Source organism: Eubalaena glacialis, chromosome 3 (genome assembly GCF_028564815.1).
Source record: "Eubalaena glacialis isolate mEubGla1 chromosome 3, mEubGla1.1.hap2.+ XY, whole genome shotgun sequence".
Lineage (NCBI taxonomy): Eukaryota > Metazoa > Chordata > Mammalia > Artiodactyla > Balaenidae > Eubalaena > Eubalaena glacialis.
The window spans coordinates 26,073,613-26,095,309 of NC_083718.1; the positions used below are offsets into that span (position 1 = coordinate 26,073,613).

The following is a 21,697-nucleotide window of genomic DNA, read 5'->3' on the forward strand; positions in this document are numbered from 1 at the left end:
TATATGTAATATGAAAAATCCATTCAACATTCTAGGTGTAGCCTTTATTATTATTGTTATTATAGACTAGAATAACTTACAACTTTAGGGACAGAGAAGTATATTTATTACTATCAGTTGCAGAGCAATAAATGAAGCAGCCAGGATTAAAGTATGGTTCTCCTAGAACTTTTTCTGCTCAGCTTACCTTCTCTATTCCATACCTGTCTGCATACCGAGCCGGAGTCCAAATTGCAGGGCAAATGAAATTGTCTTCTTGTACATTTCTACTTTCCATTTTGGTGCATTGTCACAGTTTCTGATATCTTTTCTCCCTAGGTCTTTTAGATGTCGAACACTCTGGTAGTTCTCTCCCCTTTCTATACCTGCTCTAAGCAAAATGTCTATTCCCAGAAATCACAGCTAAGGGTCTAGAGAAAAATAATACGATTATCTGATTAAGGTAATTCATACTAAGTTGCAAATGACTTGTAGTCATAAGGTTTTTGGGATGATGTCTGCATTTCATCACAAGATATTATCAAACTCATAAGGGTGTTTGATAAGTAGAGTATGTGAGGGTAACATTGGGGGGCCGTGGGAGAACCTTATATCGGCCATAGTACCTGCTCGCTGTAGGAGGACAACACAGGCATGAAAACCCTCGCACGACCCCTGTTAACTCGCATTCAACGGCTATCAGCTGATGATCATTCTCCTTAAAAAGATCATTAAGAATTTATAATTAATTATAATGCATTGGCAGGTGAAACATTTAATTCTGTGTCTCCTAAGGACTCATCTTTTAAGGTTTCTTTATTTTGGGATTAGGTCAGCACAGTGTTTCTTTATAAACTTAAAATGCCATTTTATTCTCCAAAGTTGAGAATGAGCTATTTGAGATTTCATTAATGCTTACTTCCAGGAGGACTTGAGGAAATTATAGTTAAAAGTTAAACGAAGTAATATACTTAATTATAAAATAGAAGAGCAAATTTTTAAGCAGCCAGAAGGAGAAAATGGCTTCCAGGCCTCTGAAATGAACAGATAAATATAGTTAGATAGTGATTTTGACTTTTGGATTTCTCACTGTTCAAGTTAAAATGGAAACATGCTGCTGATAAGCTTCAATTTCTAATTAGAGGTAGCATGATAGATAATTCATTCATAGTGATAAAGTATACCCTGCATTTGAAACCAAGGTGAGCATCTTTTGCCATTTTGAAGGCTTAGGTTATAGTATATTAATGAAAATGTTGACCAGATTTTCTTGTACCTTCTTTGATATTTTACCCATGGTACTTTTATTTTTATGTGTATGCTGTGTGATATTTATAATAGCAATACTTAACATATTTAAAGGGTATCTGATTTCAGTCTTTGGGCAAAGTCAGGTTTTTTTCTTCTTCCTCACTTAAAAAAATTTTAGATTTCAAGAAGACTTAGGGAAATCGAATAATATCCCTTAGACTTATCAGAGTTGTATTACTCGACTAGGCTAAAGAGGTTTCCTATTTAGAAACAAAGATGTTGTCACTAGAAAAAATCCCTCTTCAGCAATTCATTTTGGTCACAGCTTTCTTCAGTCTACTTATGTGTGCTCTGCCTAAGAAACAGCTTTAAGTCACCAGTTTTCAATTCTTAGCTGTTAGAGTGACCCACAGCACACAATATCCAGTTTTGTAGAGAAATATCATATAATGAGGAGAATTTAAATCTGTACTCTTGTAAAAATGTTAATTTTCTCAACTTGTAATAGACGTTATTTTACATAAAGCAAACAATATTAGGAGTTGTAATTACCTTTTAATATTACTGAAGATGTAACAGCCTTCTCTGACTTTAATTTCCACAAATGAAACTTTCATAAAACGTTTTTAGCTTCTTGAATCAGACCACTTTGAAGTTAATCATTCTGATCAAATTAAAAATAGTAGTAATACAAACTTTAGTGAACGTGATTGAGCAGTGAAACACTTACGATGCTAGTCAAATTTTGAAATTAGCCAAGTATTATGGGAACATGTGGATTTCAAAAAAAAAAATGGTGAATTTTCTGTGTGCTTGCAAGGAGATGACCAGATTTGTGGCACGTGTGGATTTTGCTTTTTTAGCAACCATGGAAGAGGTGTGGGATTTTCAGATATGGCATAGAAATAGGCAAAATTATCTTGAGCACTTTGAAAATATACTTAGCATCCTCAGTTTTAACTCTATGCTTAGACGCTCTATTAGCAGACACTTTATGTAGATTACCTCATACAGTCTACCCAACAGTTTTATGAGTAGTCACTTATTCTCACTTTACAGAGGAGGAAATTGAGGCTAAGAGAGGTTACAAGGTTACACTGCTAGTAGGGAGTGGACTTGGTGTCTCAGTCCTTTCAGGCTGCTGTAATAAAATGTCACAGACTGTGTAGCTTATAAACAACCTAAGTTTATTTCTCACACTTCTGAAAGCTGGAAAGCCCAAGATCGAGGAGCTAGCCTGGTCACATTCTGATAAGGGCCCTCTTCCTAGTTCATAGCTGGCACCTTCTCACTTTGTCCTTACGTGGTAGAAGGAGTAAGGGATCTCTGTGGGGTCTCTTTTATAAAAAAACACTAATCTCATTAATGAAGGTTCAGCCGTCAAGACCTGAGCATCCCCCAAAGGTCCCACCTCCTAATATCTTTGGGGGTTAGGATTTCAACTCATGAATTTAGGGCAGGGAGACACAAACATTCAGACTATAGCACTTGGACTACAGATTTTGAACGCTAAACTGCTAAAATATTTTCCCTCCTAGGTATGGTGTCTTCCTTTTCCCTTATAACATCCTCTCCAATTCACTCTTTACCTGTCAGAAAGTGACTTTTCCTTCTTCTGAACTAGGGCCCTGTAGACTGTGCCACTTTTCAAAACACGGTTTTGTATTGTAGCTCATTCTGCAAGTGGTATGTGTTGATCTGTCCTCCTTTACCATGAGCTCCTAGAAACAGTGACGTAATACCCTCCTCACACTCACCCTCCCAGGACCTTACACCTTACATGGTGGCCAGTCACTGAACACGTCTTGATTTAACTGTAATACCCTCCTCACACTCACCCTCGCAGGACCTTACACCTTACATGGTGGCCAGTCACTGAACACTTCTTGATTTAACTACTGGAGTTTGTGTTCATCAGGTAGCATAGTCTCCGCCAGTACAATAGCTTTAAGAGACCAAGGACAGTGAAAAAGGGAAGTCCCCGAGTAAGAGCGTCTGCCTCTCTTGACTAACTTGGCTCAAATACTTTGCTGTGCTTTTCTCTAAGTGCTAATGTGGGTTTAAATTACTTGTGCTTCTCCCATGAAGTTATGGTGCCTGTGAATCGCAGATTCATTTTCCCTGAAATATTATCCATTGCATTTTCTTGTTTTGTACTTTAAATATTAGAAATAGGAAATAAAGTGATAGGAAATATAGAAAAAGGAGTCCAAACCAATTCTTTCTATATTCCTGTGTTATGAATCTATTATATATTATTTTGATCACATCTGCAGCTTTGTATTAAAAACCATTTGATAGTTAGGTGGATATGAATCTCTTTAATTTTTAAACAGGCCTTTGGGCCCAAATCCACACAGTTACCATCTCCAAACAAAAATGGAGGATCCCTTTAATATATTATTATGAATATTTATGCCTAAAGGAGTTCTTTAGCATTTTCCAGTGTATTTTATTTGGCCAGAGTACGTGTTACACTACCCTTGAATACAATAACATGATTCTATTTGGGATAATCTCTTTTTCATAATGTAGAATTTCTTTTACTTCAGAAATTTCCAGGGGGAAATATAGCCAAGTACTTGGTTACATGACATTAACATTTCTAATGAATCAGGATTCTGAGGTTTCAAAGATATTAACAAACATAAAAATTCTGTAAATAAATATTTCTATGGTATTTTTGTTTTAAAAATTGTATTTAGACTTCTTTCACTTAGGTATTTTGGCTTTCTCCATTTAAAAACAAATGGAGAGTTTTTATTCTTTATTTTTAAGAGCTTGCCCATCATGACATTCAGTATTTCTCATACTCCATAGAGCATCTTGGGTCTTAATTATGTGAAAAAATACTTTCATAGGAATTCTATTCAGGGAATTTTCTTAAAACTCGTATAAAGGCCTGGGGTACTAAATCAGACATCCCGTAAGTCAGCACTCTTTCCTTAGCACCTATAAGTGGTACAGGCTTTACTCAATGTGCTCTGGTCTTTTTCTCAGCTCAGATTTCTTCCCAAAGAAATCAGCCACAAAATAAATTGCCTCAGTGATCAGCCACAAAGTAAAATTTGGTCCTTGAGATATTCAGGGTGCAAAAGATCACTGGGCAGGGATCTTCACCTTGAATGAGGAGGCTGCAAAGGCACACCCCGGGCTCTGGGGTTGCTTCTGATTGTACTGGGCTGTACTCCATCCAGATGAGTGTGCTTCAGAGAGTGGCAGGGTCGCCTGGCTTCCCTGTGGTGTCTGAGCCTTCGCCTGCATCTGACTGGTCAACAGTGAGCCAGTTTCCTTCCATTGTGAGGATGGCTGTTGAAGGAGAGATTCAACCGCTAGACACACTGGGAGACTTCTAGGAGATCGAGGCATGTTACTAGGAAAGAACCCTGTATGATAAGTATATTATCTATGAATGTGTTGTAGATGCATTTTTTTCCTCTATAGGAAGTTTTAAATGGATTCTGTATGTGCCAGGGCTGGGGGAAATTGGGGATAGGATTTGTTCATTTTCTATATCCTTTCCAGGAAACTTCTTTCGGTCTACCTGGCAACTGGCCATATGATTTTAGGGCAGAGTTTCTAAACAGTAGGATACTTGTGCCGTCTGATAACCAAGAAGGACAGAGAGATGTTCCCTTAAATAGTACTCCAGTTGTTGGGATCTGAGGGAGCCAATTAATCCCCTTTCCTCTTTGATTTCTTAGAGACAGTGGTTTCCCCTATATCCATATACAATTGACCCTTGAATAACACGGGTTTGAACTGCGTGGGTCCACTATGTTTTAGTTTTCACTATGTTTTAGTGAAAAAAACGCAGGGTTTTTTTCACTAAATACACACTACAGTACAACACCATCCGAGTTTGGTTGAATCCGTGGATGCAGACCCTCAGGTATGTAGGGCCAAACTGTAAAGTTATACGTAGATTTTCAACTGCACGGAGGGTTGGCACCCCTAAGCCCCATGTTGTTCAAGGGTCAACTGTATGACTTTTTAATTTGTATACCAGCAGAACAATTAATTTAGCTTTATTTTAATTTCCTTTCCACACTTCAGTTGCCTAGGCTATTGGAGAAACTAATTATGACCCAACTTTTACTTGGAAGAGAGGACTTTTAACTTATGCTCCGTGAATCACTATATCTGGAGCCCTGAGTAAGCTGAGGATTTTCTCTGATTTGACATCGTGTTCAGTAACATATCCGAGTTTATATGAACAAGTGATAAGGGAACCTTTTTGCTTTTTTGGGATGGGGGCCTAAAACTTCCATTTATTTTAGTATACAATAATTTTAGTATCTTCTTTAATTTAGAGGTAGACTGCTACTATTTGTCTCTTAAGTGGAGGGGAAAAAAGAGGTAAAACTTAATCACCTTTCTGTTACTGATACATTCCTAACCTGTTTCTTTAGATTCCTTTTTATTCAGAAATTCAGTTCTGGATGGACTCTTGAAATAATCACTTTGCAAACAGGATGTTTGTGGAGTCTGTGAAAATTGTATATTGCTCACTTCTCTACTCCTGTGAGATTATCATGTTTGGCCTTATAATATGCACAAATTTTGTTATCTTCAAATTTTGTTTATATTTTTTTGTTACACAGGAGAAGCAGAACCAAATAATTTTGGAATTAGAAGGAAACTTATTTAATTCATGCTCCTTTGCAGTGCTGGAATTTCCTTTACATATGTCTGTAAATGTACCTATCCGATTCTCCTTGAACATGTCAAATGACCTGGAACTCCACCTTCTCGGGGCATTTCTTTTGATTTTTGAACAGTTGCTGTTGCCACAACTATCTTCTTTACCTTTAGACAGAATCTGTCCCTCTCTAACTTCCATTCAGTATTTCTTGTTTTAGCCTCTGGAGCTACCACCTAGAATAAGTGATCCTTTTTATTTAGGGCTTCTAATTAATTCTGTTTTTTATTTGACATGTACATTTCTGATTTTTTAAAGAAAAATGTGGGTTTGTCTTTCAGTTGGAAATCATGTGTTGATTTTTTTCTTTTAAGAGAAAAATAATGTTTTCATGAACTGTCTGGTGGTTATGTTTCTAATACTTATTTTCCTCTCCCACTGCTGCCCAAGTTTTTTCTCTGCAGGGAAACCTTACCAGGAGGCTATTACTCTGAACCTTACTCAACAGAGAAAAGCAGTAACTCTTCAAAGCCTCAGTGGTTCCTCTAATCAGACACACTACTTTTCTCTTGGATTCAGTTGATCTTTTTTTTTGAAACTTGAGAACTTAAATTTATTTGTTTGGTTATTTGATATGTAAAAGTAACCCCAAACATTTAAATAACTCATGTTAAGGAATTTTTTTCCACACATCAAATGGCAGCTGAATTATCCCAGTACTTTGAATCATCTTGCTATTTATTTTGCTGAAATTCTGTGTTAAAATTCATTAAAGCCTGTGGTTGAGAGCTATGGGAGGGAGAAGACGAAGTTTTAATATTTGCTACCAGGTTCATCACTGATTTTCCTGGGTATTTTGATTCTGCTTATTATTTTTAAAAATTGAGATGAAACACTTTGTATAGTTGGGGATCTTTATTTGCAAGCAACAGAAATAGCCTCTGAATAACTTAGACAAGAAAAAAGGAAATGAGGGGAAATCTGAGGAGCCAGGTCTAAAGAAAGCAGGATTCAGGGGAGCCCCAGGGACCTCATCCGCGAGAGTGTTCCTGCAGAAAGCATACTATCCCAATCTTGGCTGCAGTTCTCAGTTTGGCTTTACAGGCTTTCTGCCAGGGATCTTTTGGCAGTTTGGGGCTTCTTCTGTTTTCAGGTCTATTGGAAGTTGCCTTCTTTGTTTTCTCCCACAAATATACTGATTTAATTCAAGTCTTGAAGCTAGTAGTGTGTGTGTGTGTTTGTTTTCTTTTTCCTCCTAATATTTTTGGGTTTGTTGTAGATATTTTCCAGGGTGGGGAGTGATGGTTAGGTTTTCCTATTTCCTACTTGCGCTGTCATTTTTTTATGGGGAAAATTAAGGAGATTAAAAAATTATACCACTACGGTCAACATAAACATTTAAAGCTATAAATGTTCCTTTAAGTATTACTTTAGCTTTATCTCACGTTTTGATTTTTTTTCATTATTTAATCTAATACATTTTCTAATTTTCATGACAATTCTTTTAAAAAAAATTAATTAATTAATTAATTTATGGCTGTGTTGGGTCTTCGTTTCTGTGCGAGGGCTTTCTCTAGTTGTGGCAAGCGGGGGCCACTCTTCATCGCGGTGTGCGGGCCTCTCATTATCGCGGCCTCTCGTTGCGGAGCACAGGCTCCAGACGCGCAGGCTCAGTAATTGCGGCTCACGGGCCCAGTTGCTCCGCGGCATGTGGGATCTTCCCAGACCAGGGCTCGAACCCGTGTTCCCTGCATTGGCAGGCAGATTCTCAACCACTGCGCCACCAGGGAAGCCCCATGACAATTCTTTGATCCTTGAATTATATAAGCTTTTAAATTTCTATAAATATGAGATTTTACTGGGTTTATTTTTTTTACTGATTTCTAATCTAATTCTTTTATGGTTGGAGAAAATTATCTGTATAATACTGATTCTTTGGGATTTTTAGATTTGCTCTGTGGCCTAATATGTGGGCATATTTTGTAAATGGCCAGTGGGTGAATACACATTAATATAAAAGGTGCAAGGGTCTGTGTATTGCATGAAATCAAGTAAATTATAGAGCTTCTTATTCTTTATCTGCTTGATCTATGAATTCCTGAAAAAGACTTGATAACTAATACTTGTATGGTACTTAATATATTCCAGGCACTATTTTAAAGGCCTTACTTGTATTAATTTATTGTGTATTGATCATTTTTTTTAGATGTTACTTTTACTTTATGTATTTTTAGACTGCATACATTTGTTACTAGGTACCTAATACCTAGTGATTGGAGCCTTTTATCTTTGTGTATTGACCTTATTCATCTCTAGTAATATTTTTAACCTTAATGTCTCTTTTTCTGATATTGATATAGTTACACAGGCGCTTTTCTATTAGTATTTAATTAATTTTAATATTAATGTTAATATTGCCTAGCATATCCTTCTCATTCCACCTTTGTATGTCCTTTTATTTGAAGTGTGTCTCATAAATAGTCCATGACGGGACTTCCTGGTGGCACAGTGGTTAGGAATCCGCCTGCCAATGCAAGGGACACCGGTTCGTTCCCTGGTCCGGGAGGATCCCACATGCCATGGAGCAACTAAGCCCCTGAGCCACAACTACTGAGCCTGCGCTCTAAAGTCTGCAAGACAGAACTGCTGAGCCCGCGTGCCACAACTACTGAAGCCCACACACCTAGAGGCCGTGCTGCGCAGCAAGAGAAGCCACCACAGTGAGAAGCCTGTGCACCGCAATGAAGAGTAGCCCCCGCTCGCCGCAACTAGAGAAAGCCCGCGTGCAGCAACAAAGACCCAGCACAGCCAAAAATAAAAAAAGTTTTTAAATTAAAATAAATAAATTAATTAATTAAACAAAAATAGTCTATGGGTGGATTTTGTTTTTATCCAGTTTTGTCTAAGAGTGGTAGCATAATGTGATGGTTAAAAGCAAGAACTTTAGGACCAGGTTGCTTGGGTTTGGGTTGTTGGCTGGGATGTTGATATCTGACACCTATAATTCTACACTTGGGGGTAGGAGGTGTTTTGACTTTGCTTTATTTAGACTTTTAACCTCTCCCCATGTTATATGCTCCATATCTCACTCCTGCTCTCCTATGGGTGAGGTATATTCAAGTTCTGATTCTCTGTAGGGTTCAGTTGTTACCCTTTCAGTGTCACCTGCCACTTGAACTTTATGGTGTGTTTCCTTAGTCATCTGCTTCTTATCTCTTGAAAATGTATGGAAGTATCTCTAAAATGGGCATAATAAAACTGCTTAGTTACAGGACTATCTGAAGTTAAGTGTGAGTCAATAGATGTAAAGAACTTTGAACAGTACCTGGCACATCAGAAGTGTTTAGAAAGATTTGTTCCTGTTTTGTCACTGATGTTAATATTATAGTTTGACTTTTAATGCTCTTGGCTGCCTTGAAAGTATCTACAGTCCTGTCTGATATTTGTTACTATGAATTTCATCATCAGATTTATTGTTTTTATTTTACAATCCAAGTTTTTCTTTGTTTTGGCTTTTTTCTTCCTCAGGCGATTTGGGGAGGACATAACTTTGGTGCATCTCAATTTAGCAAGTTGAAAGTAGTAATTGAATTTAATGGAAATTGAAAATCATTTCCCAGAAGGAGTATATTATAATTAAACTATATGATAAATTTAAACTTGTAAAATTTTTCTATTTGAATGGTGTAGGATACTTTCAGTTAGTTGATAGACTAGATTCTTAATTTCATATGGAGACATTAAAAACTCTATGAAAAAAAGAACTCTATGAAGTGAAGTTTTTTGCCTAAGTGGGAATCTCTGTGTTTTCATTAAATTTATGTTAAAAAGAACATTAGTGGTGGTGACTGTTACGCAAAAATATGAATGTACTTAAGGCCACTGAAACTATACACTTAAAAATGGTTAAAGTGGTAAATTTTATGTTATATATATCTTACCACAATTTAAAAAAAAAGAACACTAGTTATTATGTATGTGTCTCACATTGAAGGTGAAAGAAGATGTTCATCACTGTGAAAATCTAAATCTCATGGACCGTACAGATAGAGTGAGCAGAACATATTGGTGTCAATACCTTGACTTATGTTTTCTTTCTTCAGCCATGTATGATTCTCATTCATTTCCTAATGTGAACTTTATTTTTTAACAGGAAGGAAAAGCTGATGCGATGCTCTCAATGCCGTGTTGCCAAATACTGTAGTGCTAAGTGTCAGGTAAGAAGGTTCTGCTGTATGTAAGTTCTCTACTGTTAAATTTGTTCTCCATTATGCCTGTTGAACTATTTCTGTTTCTTCATAATCTTTTATTTATTTTAACTTGTTATTTTCCTTCAACTTAAAAATCATATATGTGTATGGTAAAAATTATATATACATAATATATACATAAACTCTATCCATATAGAGTGTGTGTGTGTGTGTGTGTGTGTGTGTGTGTATATATATATATATATCACTGAAGAAAAGTTAAATGTTTACTCCTCTCCATCTTCTTGTCCTCTTGACTTCAGTCTCATTTCTCAGAGCTAACCACTGTCAAGTTTCTTATGCATCTTTGCAGCATTTTTTTGGTGCAAACACATTCATGTATCTTTATCTTTTGTTTTTAAAAACAGATACAGGTTATTCTGGCACAAATTCTTTTATACCTTGATTTTCTTTTTCATTTAATAATCTATCTAGAAGAACTCTTTTTGTATCCTCGTGTTCATTCTATCATACGAATGCACCACAATCATAATTTCCCCACTAATGAATGCATAATTTTTCCCCAATATTTGGTATTGCCAGTACTGCACCAGGCATCCTTTCGTGCACATTTTTGCACACTTGTGCAAATTGATTGTAGGATAAATTCTTCCCCGTTGTATTGATTAGTAAAAAGATATATGCATTTTGAATTTTTAAAGAGAATGCTCAATTGCCTTCCAAGAGTTTGAGTTAATTAGCAACAACTGACAGTCTATGAGAGTACTGCTGTTAACATCTTTGAAATTCTTTAAAGGATGTATAATTAACATTCAACATGACCTTTTCTTCTAACCTTATGGTTAATCATTTAATAAGAAATTTAATTATGCTCTAATGAATTAGGTCATAATAAAAAGTCTAATTGGAGGGTTTTTGTCTGTGTCACTTGCCACCCATGTTTCAGGGAACTTCAAGTTAAGAAGACTACATATAGAACCAAATGAATTATATTATTTGATACAGATTTTCTAGTTGAGCTTCCTTTCTGTTCTCAATGGACTAAACATTTACTTTTATTTTCCCTTGTTTTTATGACTGTTTTTCCCCAGGGCTACTTCCACTTTTTGTAGTACACTCAAGAAAAAAAAAAAACCAAAACCCATTATCTGATTAGAATGAGTAGAGGGAGTCTGGTGGGTAGGTATGTCATTTTGATTCATTATAGTGCCTGTATTTTTACCACATATATTAGCTGTTTACTGTAGCATCAATAATAATGTCATCGTCAGATATACTGTAGAAGGTAATGGGAAAATAGCTAGTCAGATGAAAGATATCGTATATAACACAGCTAGTGGGCATGCTTGTATGTGTGCGGGGGATAGGGTGTGTGTGTAGAGATGGGATGGGAGTCAAAGAATGGCCAGAACATATGCATTTAAACTGCTCTGTTAAGCTCACCTGTAAGGTACAGCATTAAACATTATTGTAATTATTGTGAATACCTACAAAGCAGCACAAAATTAAACTGACAGACTGAACTATGAACAGTAATGAACAAAAGCACTTGGAATGGAAATTGATATAGAAGATGCGAATTCATAGCATAAAATCCAAAATACGTTTACCCTAGGGGGACATAACTTTTGTCAGTAGCTTAGCGTTTGATGTGTGGGACCATAGCATCAATGAGCTGTCCACAAGAAGCTGAGGTGTTATAGGGTATAATGTCCCCTGTGCTCATAAGGAAGGTATCAGTGGCATCAGTTTTCACACTTCATTTTTAAACATAAGTGATACAAGGATACATTTGCATTATAAAAATTAGCACAATATAGACTAATACAGAGTAAAAAGTAAAAGTCTTCCTCCAGCATTCTTCCCCCATTCCTACTTCTCTTTTCCAGAGGTAGTCTCTCTGTGTTTGTTTTGTGAGTGGAGGATACACACCAAACTGTTAGTCTATGCGTCATACATAGTATACACACACATGTATATATTTACTGCTATGTACAGAACTCTTTGTGTTCCTCTGTATATACCTTGTTATGAGGTGTCATATAATGTAATAGAGGGGTTATATATTGGATCCAGTCTTATTTCTTTCTTTTTTTTTTATTTTTATTTATTTATTTTTTAATTATTTTTGGCTGTGTTGGGTCTTCGTTTCTGTGCGAGGGCTTTCTCTAGTTGCGGCGAGTGGGGGCCACTCTTCATCGCGGTGCGCGGGCCTCTCACTGTCGCGGCCTCTCTTGTTGCGGAGCACGGGCTCCAGACACGCAGGCTCAGTAGTTGTGGCTCACGGGCCTAGTTGCTCCGCGGCATGTGGGATCCCCCCAGACCAGGGCTCGAACCCGTGTCCCCTGCATTGGCAGGCAGATTCTCAACCACTGCGCCACCAGGGAAGCCCCCAGTCTTATTTCTATATTGGCATAATCAGCATATCACAGATGATTATGAGATCAAAGAGGAGGAACAGGGTAAGTCTTCTTATGAAAAAACATTCTCAAAATTTGTAATATAGATAACAAGTAAACCACTTTTAACCAAATTCACCAATTACTATTTCATCTCTGCTGGATGTATTTTGATTCATAATATGTACATTTCTAATTGAATTAATTGCAGAGCAAAATGAGCAGCTGGGTACCACATCCAAATGCAGTTTACATACTTTTAAAAAGTACTGTATTAGCAGAAAGAGGCTCTACTTTATGTTGATAATTATAGGCCTCTTTAAAAATGTGAATCATATTTTTGAGTTTGCATTTTATGTTTAGTTGTAGAATGATTTGATTCATTTTTGATGAATTCCACATTAGTAAGCACTTAACAGCGTGATTTAATAAGTTGGTTTCTGTAGTATCATACCCAAAGTGATGATAATGAAGAAAGCCAAGCCCTTGGTTTTTATAAATAGCTCTGTGCCAGGCTTCAGGCTGATAGAACATGTACTGGGTGCTCTGTAGAGAAGTTGGCTTTGTATCTAACTGTAAACAAAAAGGGAATATTGTATAAAGGTTAAAATTATTTGATCATATTTAACTTTTTGACTTCTGCAAATGTCTGCAGGCCTGAGCTTTTCTTTTCTCACTTTACATTTGCCTGCAGAGTGATCCCATCTACTCCTATGGCTTCAATTGACATCTGTATGTTAATTATTCTCAGTTCTCCATCTCCAGCCTCCTCCTTTCTCCTGAGCACCAGACCCATATCTTTACGGGGCACCTCTATTTGGGTGTTGCACAGGTATCTGAAATGCCATATATTTATACCTGAGTGCATTATCTTACCCCAGACCTGCTTTCCTTCGCATTTTTCAACCTCAGTGAATAATCTCACCAGCCACTCAGCAGTTCTAGTTGCCAGGGTGTCATCATCTCTGATTTACGTTCTTTCTTGGCTCCACATCCCCTTAATCACCATGTCCTGCTGATTCTACCACCTGAAGATCTGAATTGGTTCACTTCTCTCTAGCTTCTCTACCACTACTCTTGTGTGTGTTACCATGATCTCTTTCCTAGGTTAGCTGCAGTCTTTAAACTCTTACAAGCTTCTATTCTCTTTTCTACACAGGAACCAGAGTGATTATTTTATTCTAGAATGTAAGCATGATCTGTCACTCACCAGCTTGAAACCCTGGCCCTCTCTTTCCTCAGGGTGAAATTCAAACTCGAAGACTTTGCCACGTTTTTACTTCTGGGCCTTTGGCTATGTAAGTCCCTGGGTCTGGAGCAGACCTCTCCCCCTAGCTACTGAACTCCTATTTATCCTTTAGAACTCAGATTAAATGTCACTCCCTTTTTCCTAACCCCCTGAGAGTAGTTTGTATCCCTCCTTTATCGTACAGAAATTTAATTGTGTTAATTTTGGGGTTAATTGCCTGTTTCTGTAGTTAGATGTCAGGCTCCTTGAGGGTATGCTCTGTGCATGGGCCACTGCTGCAGATGTAGCATAATTTTTTGAGTGAATGAATGAATGAATACATTCATCAGTGATAATTGTTGAATTCGATTTTTAAAATTACATCATCTCTAAATAACCTGTCCGTAGTAATATTTCTTTTTTAAATGGAAATATAAATGGGATATAACATTGTATTAGTTTTAGGTGTACAACATAATGATTTGATAGGTGTATATATGGCAAAATGATCACGACAATACGTTTAGTTAACATCCATTGCCACACGTAATTATAATATTTTTTCTTGTGATGAGAACATTTAAGATCTACTCTCTTAGCGACTTTCAAATATACAATACAGTATTGTTAACTATAGTCACCAACCTGTACGTTACATCCCCAGGAATTTTTTGTCTGTTTGTTTTTTGTTTTGACCACGCTGCATGGCATGTAGGATCTTAGTTCCCCAACCAGGAATTGAACTTGCGCCCCCTGCATTGGAAGCATGGAGTCTTAACCCCTGCACCGCCAAGGAAGCCCTCCCCAGGAATTATTTAATTCTTATAAACCATTTGATCATCTTCACCCATTTCTCCCCTCCCCCACTCCCCCCCACCTCCTGCCTCTGGCAAACACATGTCTGTTCTCTGTATCTATAATTTTTTAAAATTTATTTTTATTTTTATTTATTTTATTAATTTATTCGGTTGTGCCAGGTCTTAGTTGTGGCATGCGGACTCCTTAGTTGCAGCTCACGGGCTACTCAGTTGTGGCATGCGAACTCTTAGTTGCGGCATGCATGTGGGGTCTAGTTCCCTGACCAGGGATCGAACCCAGGCCCCATGCATTGGGAGTGCAGATTCTTAACTACTGCACCACCAGGAAAGTCCCAATATAATTGTTTTTTTTTTTTAGATTCCACATACAAGTGAGACATAATAATATGTCTTTTTTTTTCTTTTATTCAACAATTGTTTATTTAGAGCCATCAAGCTGGGTCTGCTGCATTTCTAGATTGTGACACTTTCTTAATCCTCTTCTCTTACTCAAAAATTATGGAGCCAGTGACTATTACTGGCACTCAGGAATGCATCCATGGGAAAAAAAACGAGACAAATATCCTTGCCTGTGTATAATATAAATTCTAATAGGGAGAGATAATTAAAAAAAATTTTTTTTATTGTGGTAAAAGTCACATAATATAAAACATACTATTTTAACCATATTTAACTGTACAGTTCAGTGGCACTAAGTACATTCACGTTGTTGTGCAACTCTCACCATCATCCATCTCCCGAATTTTTCACCTTCCTAAACTGAAACGCTGTCCCCTTTAACACTAACTCCCCATTCCTCCTTCCCCACCCCCACCCCCTGGCCCCTGGCATCTACCGATGTTCTTTCTGACTCTATGAATTTGACTGTTCTAGGTACCTCGTACAAGTGGAATCAAAGAGTATTTGTCTGCACCTAATGTATATTGGAATGCATTTTTAAGGTTTTAATATGTCTTAATTCATCAGTGTAGGCATTATCTATTAACTTCTGCTCTGATAGACAACAGAATTTAGCTCACCTATGTCAGCATCTACTTCCTCTCTGTCTTTTTATATAGCTATATCAGGATCCTCCATTCATCCAAAGTCTATCCAATAGATATTTATTGAGTACCTGCTAGCTAGTCACTGTTCTAAGTTGGGATTGGGGTGGTGGGCAGTTAGCAATGAACAAGTAAACAAGGTCCTGGCTTTCATAAAGTTTATAGGAGTGAGGAGATAGTAACAAATGCCATGATTATATGAGTGAGTGTGATTTGGATGAGCGTGAGCTTGCCATTGCATAGATGGTTACAGAAGGGCTTCCTGTATAGGTGACATTTGGCTGGAGTCTAAAAGTACCCAGCCACGGAAAGATCTCGGAACAGGTTTTTTTTTTTTTTTTTTAATGTAAAAGGAACAGCGAATGTAAAGGCACTGAAGAGGAAAAAAGCTTGTCATGTTAGAGGAATGAAGAGGAGTTTGAGGTAAACAGATTCACAAATTCATTTGAAAAAAATGAAAAAAATCTTTTACCAGAGTGTGTATCCTTATTATTTTACCAAATATCACCACAAACAAAAATGACTGAATGACTTACAATTAAATAATGCTAAAATAACTTTCTTGCCCTGCTTTTTACAGAGTATTGTGAAATTATGTTCTGCATGTTTTTGAGTTATAGTTGCTTCTGGTTAGCTGGAAAATAGAGAAATTTAGTGGTCAAAACTGAGACTTTGTCAAAAACATTTTTTCTAGTTCATTACACACCTGGTTCTCAGAATTTTAAAAAAATAATTATTAATAAATTTAAATTGTACTTCTTTGGGGGAAAAAAGGAGTTGGATAATGGTGGATACATGTCATTTGTTCAAACCCATAGAATGTTTGACACCAAGAGTGAACCCTCATGTACACTATGGACTTGGGTGATAATGATGTGTCCGCCTAAGTCCATCAGTTGTAACATACGCCCCACTGTGATGGGGATGTTGATAACAGAGGAGGCTGTACATGTGTGGGGGGCAGAGGGTATGTGGGAACTTTATGTACTTTCCTCTCAGTGCTGTGAACTTAAAACTGCTCTAAAAATTAATGTCTTAAAAAAATAAATCATAGGGAAAAAAAGCAGTTGGAGGTGAGGCCAATGAGTTAAGACTTGAAGGACTTGATAATGGATTCATCCATCCATTAATTTACTCAGCAAATATTAGTGCTGATGCCAGGACTTTTCTTGGCTCTGGCACAATATTATTGAACAAGACACAGAAAACCCTTGCCTTTATGGAGCTTTCATTTTCCTTGTGAGACAGATATATAATATTGTCTTATTTTTATGCCTAAAATAAAGGGAGTAAGAGAAAATGGTAGGGATTGGGAGGCTATTTTTACATATGTATGTGTGTGTGTATACATATACACACATATGTACATATACATATCTATATTTAACTTCTTTCTATATATCTAATATGTAGATATTGAGAAAGAGATATATCTATATATCTATATCCATATCCATATCTATATATCTATAGTGAGATAACTATTTCTATATCTGTCTATCTGTCTACCTAAGACCTCTCAGGAGGTGGCATTTGAGTGGAGACCTGAAAGAAGTAAGACATGTGAAGATTGGAGAAGGGAGTTTCAGGTTTGATGTACATCCCACGTAAAAGCAGGAATGAATATGGTGTGTTCACTGAAGGACAAGAAGGCCAGTATGGTGGACCAGAGTAAGCAACAAAGAGAGTTGTAGGAGATAGATTAGAGAGACAGGAGGGGCCAGGTTATGAGGCCATTGTGTACTATGGCTGAAAATAAACATTTTGTTCCATGTGTGATGGGCTGCTACAGTAGGGTTCCGGGAAGGGGAGGCGGGATCAGTATTATGGTCTGAGATTTTAAAGGCATTTTCCTGACTGCTGTGGGGTTAGGTTATAGGAGGGCAAGGATAGAGGCTGAGAAACCAGTTAGGAGGTTGTTACACTAGTCTGGTTGCCATATAATGGTGGCTAGGACTAGAGTAGCAACAGCAAAAAGAATTGGTTAGATTTGGGGTATCTTTTGAAGGAAGAACTGACTGAATTTGCTCATGGTTGCATTCATTCATTCAAGTTGAGAACTCAGCATATGCAGGCACTGATCTAGTCAAGAGCTCTGATGGCTTGGATTAGAGTGGTAGCAGTAGAGGTGGTAATAAATTATTGGATTTGAGATGTATTTTGCAGGTGTAACTGAAAGAGTTTGCTAATAGATTAGATGTAAGAGGTGAGACAAAAAGAACAGTCAGAGATAGAACTTTTTTTAAAAAATGGAGTTCCATTTAATATTTATTTATTTATTTATTTATTTAGGCTGCGCCGGGTCTTAGTTGCGGCATGTGGGCTCTGATTTTTAGTTTCGGCATGCGGACTTAGTTGCGGCATGCGGACTCTTAGTTGCAGCATGCATGCAGGATCTAGTTCCCTGACCAGGGATCGAACCTGGGCCCCCCGCATTGGGAGCGTGGAGTCTTACCCACTGGACTACCAGGGAAGTCCCAGAGATAGAACTTTTAAGTTTCTGCCCTCAGCAACTTTGGGTGAATGGTGGTGCTATTTAGTGACTTAAAGAAATCTTATTGAAGAGTAGGTTCTGCGAAGAGAATTCTAATTCACAAATTTTTAGTTTGTGCCTATTAAACATATACATGGAGATGTTGAATAGGCAACTGGATATACTTGCGAAGAATGGCGGCTGGGACTGCATGAAAGAATGTAAGGAGAATGAATATGGGGATGGAGAGGGAAAGAGAAGAATCAAGAATGACTCCTTGGGCACTTTCCTGGCTGTCCAGTGGTTAAGACTCTGTGCTTCCAATGCAAGGGGCGTGGGTTTGATCCCTGGTTGGGGAACTAAGATCCCACAAGCTGCGCAGTATGGCCGAGAAAAGAAAAAAAAAAAGAATGACTCCTTGGTTTTTGGCTTTAGCAATTCGGTTGATGATGATTCCATTTACTGACATGGGGAAGACAAGGCCCCCATGTAATAGCGTAATAGACCCAGTTTTAGGTGGGAAAAATCTGCTTTGGCTGTGTTAGATTTGCAATAACTGTTACATGTCTATTAGGTTCAATTTCCTTTTCTCATGTCTGTAACTTTAAACAGTATGTGCACGCCTCCATCTGTGTTTATCAATTGTAGATCGTATCTTTTGATTCCCTACTTTTAAGGTGAAGATATTAGTATTCCCACTCTTTCCTCTCTTATCACTCTATTTTCCATAATTTGCCAGCTGTACCTTTACTTTTATATTGTCAAGGTTAATGATATTTACATGCTGTTCTAGAACACAAAATTAAGTCCTGCGTAATGATTTTAAAAATTCAAAATCAGTAAAAAGTCATAAGTGATTTTTAAAATATCACTTTCTAGATTCAGATTCAATGCAGTCCCATTCAAAGTCCCACAGATTGATAAGCTGACTGAAATTTATGTGGAAATGCAAAAGACTTAAACTGAGTCCCTTATGTAAAAGAAGAGCAAAGTTGGAGGACTTAGACCACTTGATTTAAACACTTACTCTAAAGCTACAGTAATGAAGCCAGCGGTGTTAGGATAGACGTATAGAGCGATGAATAGAATAGAGCAGCGGTCCCCAACCTTTTTGGCACCAGGGACTGGTTTTGTGGAAGACAGTTTTTCCATGGATGGGGTTGGGGGATGGTTCAGGCAGTAATGCGAATGATGGGGAGCGGCAGATGAAGCTTCGCTCGCTTGCCCGCCGCTCACCTCCTGCTGTGCGTCTCGGTTCTTAACAGGCTGTGGACCGGTACCGGTCCGCGGCCCGGGGGCTGGGGACCCCTGGAATAGAGAGTCTAGAAATTGGCCCCGTTCTGTGTTCTTTTATGTGATAGTTAGCTATGGCCACAAGAGGTGACTCAGAGAGACTCAGGAAAAAGTTTATTATACTCATAGATCCTAGAAACAGGAAGGATGGATTGCCGCACAGCATCATGTGAGGGAAGCCTCGGTGGTCTGGAGGCAGAAAGGAGGAGAAAGGGGAAAACTGAGGCTAGAGCCTTTATTAAAGTTTCCGCAGGATTACTCAGCCATAAAAAGGAACGAAATTGGGTCATTTGTAGAGACGTGGATGGACCTTGAGACTGTCATACAGAGTGAAGTAAGTCAGAAAGAGAAAAACCAACACCGTATATTAACGCATATATGTGGAATCTGAAAAAATTGGAATAGACGATCTTATTTACAAAACAGAAATAGAGACAGAGGTAGAGAACAAAGGGGGGGTGGGATGAATTGGGAGATTGGGATTGACCTGTATACACTATTGATACTATGTATAAAATAGATAACTAATGAGAACCTACTGTATAGCACAGGGAACTCTACGCAATGCTCTGTGGTGACCTAAATGGGAAGGAAATCCAAAAAATAGGGGATATATGTATACCTATAGCTGATTCACTTTGCTGTACAGTAGAAACTAACACAACATTGTAAAGCAACTATACTCCAATAAAACTTAAAAAAAAAAAAAGGTTTCCTCAGGAAAGGAACGGCAGGGTAAGGTAAACAGTTTAGGATTGGCTAATTTGAATAATTCCAGAGGGCTTTGAGCTATAGGAGTGGCCTCTAGTTTCCTGGTACCTGGCTCTGTGAATTTTAAAGCAGATGGAGGGAGGTAGGGCTCTGGATTGGTTAGTTTGCATATCCAAGGCATGCTCCCTGCTGAGCCTTTTGCTGTCTCTAAGAATTGCCTAGCTCTGGGATGGGCAGTCTCTCTTTCCAGCCAGAAAGGTTTTTAAGATGTCAGAATATCATAATATACAGAAAATATAAAAAATCTAAATGCAACCCCTCACATGTATAGCCAGTTGATTTTCTACAGAGGTGCCAAGGTAATTCAATGTTGAAAGGATAGTCTTTTCAACAAATTGTGATAGATATGCACATGGAAAAGAAATGATATAAATACAGTTTTCCCCCACCAAAGTCTCATAATAGATTACAGACTTAAAAGCTAAAGCTATAAAACTTTTAGAAGAAAACTTAGGAGAAAATCTTTGGACCCGGGGTAGGTCGAGTTTCTCAGGCTGGACACAGAAAGCACTCACTCTACAAGACACATTGATAAAGTGAACTTTAGCAAAGTTGAACCCTTCTGCTCTTTGAAGACGTCACTAAGAAAATGAAAAGACAAGCCACAGGCTGGGGAAAATATTTGTCATGCATATATATCCAACCGAAGAGTTGTATCCATAATTTTTAAACAGTGCTTATAATTCAGTAGTAAGATAATCCAGTAAAATGGACAAAAGATTTGAGTAGACCCTTCAGTAAGATATACAGTAGAAGATGCTTAACATCATTAGTCATCAGAGAAATGAAAATGAAAACCACAATGAGATACCATTACATACCCACTAGAAAGGCTAAAATGAGAAAGACTGACTATACCAAGTGCATACAAGGAAGAACAACTGGAACCTCATACTCTGCTGGTGGGAATGTGATATGTTACAACTGCTTTGGAAAAGTTTGGTAGTTTCTAAAAGTGTTAAATGTGCACTTACCAACTAACCCAGCAATTCTACTCCTAGGTAGTTTGTGTGTGTGTGTGTGTGTGTGTGTGTGTATACACACATAGATACACCCACAATTTACTATTACTCAGCCATAAAAGAGAACTATTGATATATGCAGCAACATGAGTGAATCTCAGAAACATTATACGGAGGAAATAAAGCCAGATGGAAAGAAGTAGTACATGTTCTGGGACAGGCACAGCTAGTCTGTAATGATGGAGACCAGATTACTGGTTGCCAGGGATTGAGGGGTTGAAAGTAAAGGCCCACAAAGGAACTTGTGGGAGTAATGACAATCTATATCTTAATTTTGGTGTTGGTTACATAAAACTATACTCTTAAAATGGGTCCATTTTATTGTAATGTAATTTATATCGCAATACATTTTTAAAAAAATATTGCTCACTGCAGAACCATTAAGTGTGCATAGATCTTATTTCTTCCTCTGTAATGAAGTGATCACAACCTTTCAGCCACTCAAAGAATGAGACTGCTGTTTGAGGGAACCATTATAAGATGGTAAGCACTGGGGAAGGAAGACCAAACAGAAGGCTAAAGAAATGGTCTAGATCAGTGATATTCTTAACGTCACATTCAACGAGA

The 21,697-nt window shown here is 37.6% G+C and overlaps 1 protein-coding gene across 1 annotated transcript in view; it reads left to right on the forward strand.

The window, feature by feature from the left end:
* Positions 1-21,697, forward strand: part of SMYD3 (SET and MYND domain containing 3) — a 724,816-nt gene that overhangs the window by 175,519 nt on the left and 527,600 nt on the right. The window contains exon 2 of the mRNA XM_061185384.1: positions 10,026-10,089. Coding sequence (XP_061041367.1) covers positions 10,026-10,089 — 64 coding nt within the window. The remainder of the gene's footprint in view (positions 1-10,025; positions 10,090-21,697) is intronic.